Raw genomic sequence first — 10,631 nt, forward strand, 5'->3', positions numbered from 1 at the left:
ATAAACGTACACTTACAAACACTGGAGCGTGTCGTCCCGTGTGCGATGGACAAACACCGGAGCTGCTGAAATGTGTCGGCAGAGACGGTGGGGGAAGTCAAGACAGAAGCAACGTAAACTACCAAAAAGGCTGCGTGTCAGTCCGACGCTAATCTGACGTTTTCTCCGCTAATACACATTAAAAAAAGAAAAGAAAAAAAAAAGTTATCCAGTCACATTAAGGATTTTGTCGTACAACGCCTAGCGGCACTAATCAGCCGGTGTGATGGTCAGATATTTCCTTAGTGTTTTTTTTTTCTTTTGTTTTTTACACAAATTTATGAATCAAAATGTTCCTACAAATGTCTGGCAGTTAAAAGAAGTTGTTTCTTTCGTCTTGTAGTTTTTTTTTGTGATATTCAATGACAACCAGGGGGAGCACTTCTAAAAACCACACACGCACAATGAGACTCGCGCGCACACACACACACACAGGCAGTCAAACGAGCAGACATGGACTCAGGTACTGGAGGTCAGAGACCAGTCAGTTGGTCAGTGAAGCAGGAGGAGAACCAGCCCCCTCCTCAGACTTCTGCTGATTGGTTAAAACCACACTAAAGCTCCTCACGAATGACAACACCAATTCTGTCCATTGTCAGATACACACGTGAGACCGACTTCACACTCCCATCTCCTCACGTGTGTGTTTTACGCAGGAAGGCGGCCGTTGATCCAATGTGGCGATGGACGTGGCCGTGGATGATGAACCCGTCGCCTGAGGGGCAGGCGTCGAGCCGGGGCAAAGTCAGGTGTGATGTTCAGGAGGTTCTTCTTAGTTGATGAGGAGTTCGGCCTCAGGGTTTCAGCCCCAGTGCAGAGCAGCGCTGCGAGGACACGGTCAGTCTAGATCTCTGCACAGTCTGGGGGGTTGGAGGTGGTCATGATCTTCATGTACTGTGTGAAGATGGCCTCAAACGCCTCGTCTCTGTGGATCATGGCACCAAACACCAATGGCTGGAGGAAAATGGGAAAAATGTAAATAAATTCTAAAAATGTATATTCACTCAAAAACTATTATTCTGTGGTATATTAATGTGGTTTTATATTATTAATATTAATAATATTTTATTTTTGTTTGTTATATTTAATGTATATTATATTTATTATTTTATGCCAGTATTAATTACTTAATAAATTAACAATAATAATGCATTAACTTGCACTGACTTTAGGTTATTATTATTAAAGCGTAATTATTAATAAACGTAAAAAAAAGTCATAAAACATGAGTAGTCAGTACATGAACAAACAGAAAGAGCTTTAAAAATATTTTTCTGGGAAAAAAATACTTTAAAAGTTTTATAAAGAGAAGCAAATATAGAATTTAAAAAATAAATGTATTCAGTTTAAAAAAAACATTTTGTGAAAAGAACCACAAAGATGAGTGGACTCTACCTTCTGAGTAGAGGGAGTGGCTATGGAGATGCCCATCCCACTTCCTGGTAGGACTGAAAGCACTTTGTACTGTGGAGATATTGAAAATGTGAGAAACCAAAAAAAAAAAAAAATCAACTTCAGTATCTTTTTTAAAAAACCTGTCACTGAAGCACGTTTTAACACAGATGGATTCAACGCTCTATTCTGACCTGAATCTGACCCATTTATGCATGTGTATTTTTGAGTGCGTTTCACCTTTTGTATGTCAGTAATGTCCACCAGCTTGATGACTTTGTTCTTTTTAGAGGCGCTGGATCTGGAACTGGAGCTCTCGAAGCACAGGTAACTGAGGAAAAGGAAGGAGACAAGAAGCTGCAATGAATCATGGGATAAAAGAGACCAAACTAACTAGAACGTTATCGCACATTTTGTCAGCTAAATAAATAAAGTGTCGAAGGGGTTCACAGATCAGAAACATTCCATACTGACACACACAAACAAACCGGAAGACCACGAGCTACGACCATGTGACCAAGGCTAGTTTAGCTAAGAGGCTAATCAACGGCCTGACTGGTCTAATTATGTTTGTGAAACAAGTCATGAGCTGCAGAAACGTCATCAGTTGATCATGTGTTCATTTAAAATATAATTGAAGCTGATAGGTTGACCAATAGATGGAGCCAGACTGCAGTTATTGTGTCAGCATCAGGTGTCAGTTAATAATAACGGACAGAAGGGGGAGACAGACGCCCTACTTACTTCTCTGTGACATAAAGGACTCCATTCCTGATGTAGTCAGTCGGCATCTTCCTGTCTCTGTTTATGAGGCAACACCTCCAGCCGTTCTCACACACTGACGACACACAGAGTAAAGAGACTAATGAATGATCTTTAATAAAACAATAAAAGAAAGAAAAAAAATGCAAATTCATTTATGGTTAAAAAAAAGTAAAAAAAGAAAAAAAGTGTTAAAAAAAAAGAAAAAAAGAAAAAAAAGTGCAGTAGCATTCCTTACCCCCCAGAGGGCGCTCTGACTCTGACAGGTTGAAAATTTCATGAAAGGCACCCTTCTTGGTGCTGTGAGAGCGACCGGCCTCCTCCTCCCGGCTGACGCCACAGGGGACAGTGGCGAGGCTGCTGCGAGAGACCACCGGCTGTACCTGTGGAGAGAGATGGAGAACAAGGGGGTGGGGGAGACAGAGGAGGGAGGAAGGGAGGTGAGATGTAAGGCAAAAATAAAGAGTATGATTAAAAGTCAGACTAGAAATAGGAAAAGACATTTCTGAAAGAAAAACCGAGACAGCAGAGAAGAGGGAGAGCTGACAGAACAGAGTGGTTCTGTCCCAACAGAACCTGAATCTCCGTAGACCTGCGAGAACCTCAACTTGTGCCTCTCAGAACGTGCAGCAGATTTAGGCGTGGACGGACAAAGTCCGACTCTCACAGTTTAAAAAAACTGTCATAGTTATTTTTAAATTGACAACATTATTTTTACAGGTTGAAGGAAATTGGACGACAACAAATAATCAGTAAAGGTGACTAGACTACGGGGGAAAATACTGCAAAATTAAGGAAAGAAAACTACAGTGTACACAGTATGAGCTACTTCCCTGTACTGGTCGAGGTACTACTCTACAGTATGTGCATGTCAACTACAAACCCCATTTCCTTAAAAGTGATTAAAAAAGCTGATTTCAAACACTGTAATGTTCATCAGGTAGAAGGACAAAAAAAAAAAAAGTTCATCAGGTAGAAGGACAAAAAAAAATTGAAATTTTAATTGTTACCTGCATCACTGTAAAAAAATAATATTAAAAAGAATTTGAGAGTAAAGGATACAAAAAATAAATTTTGTTCATTTCTTATTTTGATGCAACATGATTAATTGTGACTTATTAAGATAGCAATTAATCGTGATTAATCATAGTTGAGATTGTATTTTCCAGGTTTTCTAGAACATGTGAGAACACAGTCTGTGACAGAAAAGATTAGATTAGACTGAACTTTATTGATCCCACAAAACTGTTTCTCCAGTGCAGGATCAATAAGGTTTAAGATAATCTAATCTAATCTAATCTGATCTAATCTAATCTAATCTAAAACCCAGAAACACCAAATTTTGATCCGATACTGGTCAAAATTCCATGATCGAACTATGGAAAAGTTGTCGTAGAAATGCCGTAAGTAACGGCAGTCCGATGAGAAAAGAAGGTATCGGATTGATATTAGTATCGTCAGATACTCCAAGTTACAGTATCGGACATTACAAAGTGGTAAAATAGTGACCCCTATTTTTGTTTTTTGTTATTGCCTGATTTTGTCTTTGTCCTCTTACCTGCTAAACACACTTTCAAACTTTCAAACTTCAAAGTGGTAAAATAGTGACCCCTATTTTTGTTTTTTGTTATTGCCTGATTTTGTCTTTGTCCTCTTACCTGCTAAACACACTTTCAAACTTTCAAACTTTAGTTTCTGAAACAGGGTTTGTTTGAATCAAACTGCTGCTACTTCTCCCCCACAGCATCTACATTAGTGGATCAAAAATGTCAAATGTATCATTTATTTTATGGCAGGAATTAGAAATGATGTTCAAGTTTAAAGAACATTTTAAAACTTATATTTTAACTTTAGGTTATAGATTATTATGACATTTTGATCCATTCTGTTTCTAAGCCCCGAACCAGCTGGAGTCTGCCAGACATCGCCCCCCGCGCTCACACACACACACACACAGTAGAACACACACACGGGAGGTGAGTTGACATCACAGACACAGTATGGAGGAACAACACACACACACACACACACACACACACACACACACACACACACACAGACACAGACACACACACACTACAGGCCCTACCTTCTCAATGCCAGAGAGCTGAGAGAAAGAAACGACAGAGTTTAACTGTGACTGAGGCCACAGACACACACACACACACGCACACGCGCACACACACACACGTAGACAGTGTAACGAGGTTGGACAGTGATTCAATATTTCATGGAGTCCTTTGGTTCTTGTCGGCGTTGAACGCAGACGGACCGACTCTAACAACGACCTGGAGCCTGGTCATAAACCACCGCGTCGCCTCTTCATTCAACCACCATTTAATGGTGGTTTTAATGCTGCGTTTGGATTTAGCCTGGCAGCTAAAACGGCTAACGGCTAACGCACAGTGACTGAGTTGACACGGCTGATGACAGTGGACGAATTAAAGAGTCAAAAGCCACGCGTGTGTTTGGGAAGTAAAGTCAAAAGCCACGCGTGTGTTTGGGAAATAAAGAGAGAAAGAGAGAGAAAAAAAAGTCACTAAAGCACCGAAGGTAATAATCAGTTGTGGGTTTGGATCCCTCACCCTCCGTGACATGGTGGCGTTGGTCCTCTCTTTGAGCTGCGGGTCAGTGGGCAGACTGTTCCACACGATGTAAGGCGTGTCGTACTTGTCCCTCAGCTTCGGACAGCTCTTGAAGATGAAGTCTATGATGAAGAATTTGATGCCAGCATACAGCCCTAGTGGGAGGAAACAGACAGGTTTTTTTTTTCTCCAAAGGCTGTGATGAACTGATATTCACCACTTCCACTTCTTCTTTTACCAAAGTCAGGTATTTTTGAAATCTATAAAAAACATTTTTCATATTGAATCACAGCTTATTTTATACCAGAGCTGTCAAACTTATTTTCAGAGTTAGATGGTAGTGGAAGACTGTAAAGATGTAACTAACTCCATGACATTTTAATTAATGCTTTTGCAAATGGTACGTTATAAATATTGTACGTTGCTCTGTGTAATAAAAAACAACAACTTTTAATTTATCAGGTTAAATAAAACTCTTAAAACTAAAATTGATTGCCGCATTTGGCCCACGCCCCTTAAGTTTGAAACATGCAATATATGGTTTCTAATTTAAATTCTTTTACACGGTTTCTTACAGTACCGTGCACATTTCACGGTCTCTGGTGACATAAAAGTTTAAGTCAGAGTTATGGAGGCACACGGGCACAAAGTGGTCAGTTTTTGAGCACATCGTTGGTGTTACTGCACGGCTCTCACCCATCATGAAACCCATCAGTTTGTACGGCAGCACGCAGGAGGCGATGAACGCCACCCACAGGCAGATGTAGAGTTTGCGGGTGCTCTCCGGCTGCACCCACATGAACAGACTGATGAATAGAAGAAGAAGAAAACAGGAAACAAGTCAGTGTTAACATTTAAGTCTTTTTAATGGAACAACTTTAATAAAGTGTTTTTTTTAAAAATACCTACTTTTTGATCTTTTCCAAAACATCTGCCATCTTCCCAAAAAGGTTCTGGAAAGAGAAAAGAAAAACTTCATGAAACACTAATAAATGACTACTCAGTTCTAAAGAAATATTGAATATTCGTGCCACCTGTGCTTTTTGTGCAACATCAAGTACCAGCTGGAACTTTTCCGACACAGTTAAGTCTTCCTTTGGAGGCTCCTGCATAAAAAGAAAAGACATTTGAACATTAGCTAACATTTTTTTATGTCCGAGATGCTGATTTGTCCAAAGACTTTTTTGATTCCAATGACCCCGTTTTCCCCCCTAAAACTGTGTTAAATATCTAAGGATTAGTGATTTCAACATATTTAGCGAATCCTAGGCATTGCGTTATTGGATTTTCAGTATCGGAAAAAACAAAAACGATAACAATTCTTACACATTAAATAATTATGCTAATATCGGACCGATAATATCGGTTGGCCGGTATTATCAGACATCCCGACTTTTGTTTTTTAATAGAAGGATGGTGAAAGCACACACACACACACACACACACACACACACACACACACACAGACACACACACACACACACTACACGCCCTACCCTCTCAATGCCAGAGAGCTGAGAGAAAGAAACGACAGAGTTTAACTGTGACTGAGGCCACAGACACACACACACACACGCACGCACACACACACACATGTAGACAGTGTAACGAGGTTGGACAGTGATTCAATATTTCATGGACTCCTCTGGTTCTTGACTCGACTCTAACAACGACCTGGAGCCTGGTCATAAACCACCGCGTCGCCTCTTCATTCAACCACCATTTAATGGTGGTTTTAATGCTGCGTTTGGATTTAGCCTGGCAGCTAAAACGGCTAACGGCTAACGCACAGTGACTGAGTTGACACGGCTGATGACAGTGGACGAATTAAAGAGTCAAAAGCCACGCGTGTGTTTGGGAAGTAAAGAGAGAAAGAGAGAGAGAAAAAAAAAGGTCACTAAAGCACCGAAGGTAATAATCAGTTGTGGGTTTGGATCCCTCACCCTCCGTGACATGGTGGCGTTGGTCCTCTCTTTGAGCTGCGGGTCAGTGGGCAGACTGTTCCACACGATGTAAGGCGTGTCGTACTTGTCCCTCAGCTTCGGACAGCTCTTGAAGATGAAGTCTATGATGAAGAATTTGATGCCAGCATACAGCCCTAGTGGGAGGAAACAGACAGGTTTTTTTTTTCTCCAAAGGCTGTGATGAACTGATATTCACCACTTCTACTTCTTCTTTTACCAAAGTCAGGTATTTTTGAAATCTATAAAAAACATTTTTCATATTGAATCACAGCTTATTTTATACCAGAGCTGTCAAACTTATTTTCAGAGTTAGATGGTAGTGGAAGACTGTAAAGATGTAACTAACTCCATGACATTTTAATTAATGCTTTTGCAAATGGTACGTTATAAATATTGTACGTTGCTCTGTGTAATAAAAAACAACAACTTTTAATTTATCAGGTTAAATAAAACTCTTAAAACTAAAATTGATTGCCGCATTTGGCCCACGCCCCTTAAGTTTGAAACATGCAATATATGGTTTCTAATTTAAATTCTTTTACACGGTTTCTTACAGTACCGTGCACATTTCACGGTCTCTGGTGACATAAAAGTTTAAGTCAGAGTTATGGAGGCACACGGGCACAAAGTGGTCAGTTTTTGAGCACATCGTTGGTGTTACTGCACGGCTCTCACCCATCATGAAACCCATCAGTTTGTACGGCAGCACGCAGGAGGCGATGAACGCCACCCACAGGCAGATGTAGAGTTTGCGGGTGCTCTCCGGCTGCACCCACATGAACAGACTGATGAATAGAAGAAGAAGAAAACAGGAAACAAGTCAGTGTTAACATTTAAGTCTTTTTAATGGAACAACTTTAATAAAGTGTTTTTTTTAAAAATACCTACTTTTTGATCTTTTCCAAAACATCTGCCATCTTCCCAAAAAGGTTCTGGAAAGAGAAAAGAAAAACTTCATGAAACACTAATAAATGACTACTCAGTTCTAAAGAAATATTGAATATTGGTTCCACCTGTGCTTTTTGTGCAACATCAAGTACCAGCTGGAACTTTTCCGACACAGTTAAGTCTTCCTTTGGAGGCTCCTGCATAAAAAGAAAAGACATTTGAACATTAGCTAACATTTTTTTATGTCCGAGATGCTGATTTGTCCAAAGACTTTTTTGATTCCAATGACCCCGTTTTCCCCCCTAAAACTGTGTTAAATATCTAAGGATTAGTGATTTCAACATATTTAGCGAATCCTAGGCATTGCGTTATTGGATTTTCAGTATCGGAAAAAACAAAAACGATAACAATTCTTACACATTAAATAATTATGCTAATATCGGACCGATAATATCGGTTGGCCGGTATTATCAGACATCCCGACTTTTGTTTTTTAATAGAAGGATGGTGAAAGAGAGAAAATAAAACGCAGCCTTACCATTGGTTCAGAGACCTCAGGCACGATGCTCCACTGGATCCTCCAACCTCTGCAAACAGGTCAGAAATGTAAATATGGCTTATTCTAGGTTAGTCTCTTTTTACAACTTTTATTAATTTTACACATACTCTCGCTACGAGTTAGGTAGTTTTTTTGGGGGGTTTTTTTTTGTACCTGGCAATGAGGTAATTTAAGGACAGGCGCAGGATAGCCAGGAAGAGGAACATGGGGATGGCCCAGCCGTGCCAAGCAGCATTCATGTAGATCTAAAAAAACAAAAAAAAGAAAACACAGCCGTTTGTATTGACACAAATATACAACATACAATAACTTTCCCCCCAGATCTCTTTCATTATCGACGATGTACCTGACACGACATGCTCAGCTTTACTGACAAAACATATGAAAACAGGAATAAAGCGCAGACTCACAATGAAGGCGATAGCTGAAGTGTAGACAGAGTGCCAGTTAGATAAGGCCGAGAGGTTCCTCAGAAAGTTGGTGACAGGTCTGGCTCCTCGCTCTGTAATGTGGAACAACAATCTGTGTATTTGTACGTCAAGTTGAGGTATTATATATGTATTATAAATATATATATACAATTTATACATATAAATGTATATACACATATATAAATATATTTATACAAGTATATAAAATATACATTTATAAATATGTACATATAATTCATATTTTACCCTGAAGTTATAACATATACGTGATTGTATAAAAACTTTTTTTTGTGTGTGTGTTTTGAACCACGGGTCAGGCTTTTTTCAAGTGATTTCAAGTCATTTTTTATTATTTTCATTTTCACAATAGTTGAAGGTAACATTTTTAAGTCAATCCGCGGAAGGTCAATTTGGTTTCTCGTGTATGTTGTGTAGCTGGGATGTGTTTTGAATACTCACTGAGTCGCCTCATATTTTCTGTCAACCTGAAAGCCAACAAAAACGAGAAAAAAGACGAAGGTCAGAACAAATGTGTGGGTGCACGGCACGTTCCTGAAAAGATCCGTACAAAAATGAAAATGTGAGAACAGACGGTTCTCTGCTCTGGCCTTCGTCAAGGCTTGTTATGACGCAGTAACTTTGAAGAAGTACGAGGAAAAAAAAAGTGAAGTTCCCAAACTTTTTTTCCCAAACTTTTTTTCCCAAACTTTTTTTCTGCAGCCACCCATTTGTATATAGCAGAGTTTCCCAACGTTTTTTTGAGCCGCAGCACATATTCTGCATTAGAAAAACACCACGGCAGACCACCAAACAAAAATCTGACAAAAAGTAGATCTCTTAGGTATTTCACTAAAATCTCGCCTGTTTATTTAAAGACAATGCTAATAAACTCGCAGGAATTGAAGAAAGACACTCACAAAGATCTTCTTCAACAGCTCTGATTCCCTCTTTTTTTAAGTTCTCACAGCCATTTGCTGCCACCTAGTGACAAGTATTTAATTGTTCTGCCTTCCAGGCATTGACAAACGAAGAAAAAATATTTGCAAGATATAAATATTTTTTCCCCCTGCCTAACAGATTAGCCTAACCAAAGACAGACACAGAAAGAAACATTTCTCTCCCACCGTTTTGCACTTAGCGGTTCCTCTGCTTCCACAGTGCTCTCCTCCGGCTGGAAACGAAAGTCTTCAATGTAAACGCCGAATCGCTCGTACAACCACTTCTGCAGCCGTGAACTCCACACCTCCTTCTGCTGCTTGTCTGCTGAAGACGGAAAAAATAAATATCTAAGAAAATCTACCAAATATTTCAGACAATTTGAGTTTAATTTCCATCATGACCAAGGTCAACGTCTGTCTAAAATGATATCATTTGAATCTTTAGTTTGTTGGATATTCTTCTTCATTAAAATAAGAAAGTTTTTGTAGGTTCAGAGAAAAATCTAGACTGGATGAAACTTTTAAAACCAGCACAGAACTTCTGGTCGACGACGGCTGGGTCTCACACACACACACACACACACACACACACACACACACACACAACCTAATTGAATCAGAACCAAAAAGACACAGACACACTTAATCCATTCTGAAAAATGAACACACACACACACACACACAGACAAAGACGTGTACACACACTTGACACTAGTTGGAGCTCAGGCTCGTCTGCCCCAGATAAAGTGATCTACAATCATAATCCTTCTCTAAAATTAGCCTCTCTGACCGCCGCTGCCTTTCTCTCGATGACACACACACACCACACACACACATACACACACACACATCTCTGAAAATGAATCCCTGACAAAATGAATGCCCCATGAAAACATCTGACTGAGTCAATTAAGGTGTGATGACAACAATTAACTGCATCACTGAAGTGTTGTCTCACGTGAGCTCCCCCTACAGTCCATCTGAATGAATGTCATATGTCTATGGAAAACTTCAGTGGAAATTTATCACATACCCTGCTGTACCCTCCCTCCCTCCCTCCCCCACACCCCCTC

The 10,631-nt window shown here is 39.8% G+C and overlaps 1 protein-coding gene across 2 annotated transcripts in view; it reads right to left on the reverse strand.

Annotated features, from left to right (window-relative positions):
- Positions 1 to 266: 266 nt before the first annotated feature.
- Positions 267 to 10,631, reverse strand: part of gramd4a (GRAM domain containing 4a) — a 36,470-nt gene continuing 26,105 nt past the window's right edge. The window contains exons 6-19 of one of the 2 annotated variants that reach the window (XM_025057463.1): positions 9,745 to 9,880; positions 9,080 to 9,105; positions 8,600 to 8,691; positions 8,343 to 8,434; positions 8,169 to 8,217; positions 7,756 to 7,827; positions 7,631 to 7,674; positions 7,418 to 7,527; positions 6,722 to 6,876; positions 2,432 to 2,576; positions 2,176 to 2,269; positions 1,672 to 1,762; positions 1,435 to 1,503; positions 267 to 993 (exon numbers count right to left, since the gene is read on the reverse strand). In XM_025057463.1, the coding sequence (XP_024913231.1) occupies positions 883 to 993; positions 1,435 to 1,503; positions 1,672 to 1,762; positions 2,176 to 2,269; positions 2,432 to 2,576; positions 6,722 to 6,876; positions 7,418 to 7,527; positions 7,631 to 7,674; positions 7,756 to 7,827; positions 8,169 to 8,217; positions 8,343 to 8,434; positions 8,600 to 8,691; positions 9,080 to 9,105; positions 9,745 to 9,880 (1,286 nt within the window). In that variant the 3' untranslated portion in view covers positions 267 to 882. Of the gene's footprint in view, positions 994 to 1,434; positions 1,504 to 1,671; positions 1,763 to 2,175; positions 2,270 to 2,431; positions 2,577 to 6,721; positions 6,877 to 7,417; positions 7,528 to 7,630; positions 7,675 to 7,755; positions 7,828 to 8,168; positions 8,218 to 8,342; positions 8,435 to 8,599; positions 8,692 to 9,079; positions 9,106 to 9,744; positions 9,884 to 10,631 lie in introns of both variants that reach the window. The other variant, XM_025057462.1, reaches the window with a different exon arrangement.

The sequence above is a fragment of the Cynoglossus semilaevis genome, chromosome 8 (genome assembly GCF_000523025.1).
Source record: "Cynoglossus semilaevis isolate Cse_v1.0 chromosome 8, Cse_v1.0, whole genome shotgun sequence".
NCBI classification, from domain to species: Eukaryota; Metazoa; Chordata; class Actinopteri; order Pleuronectiformes; family Cynoglossidae; genus Cynoglossus; species Cynoglossus semilaevis.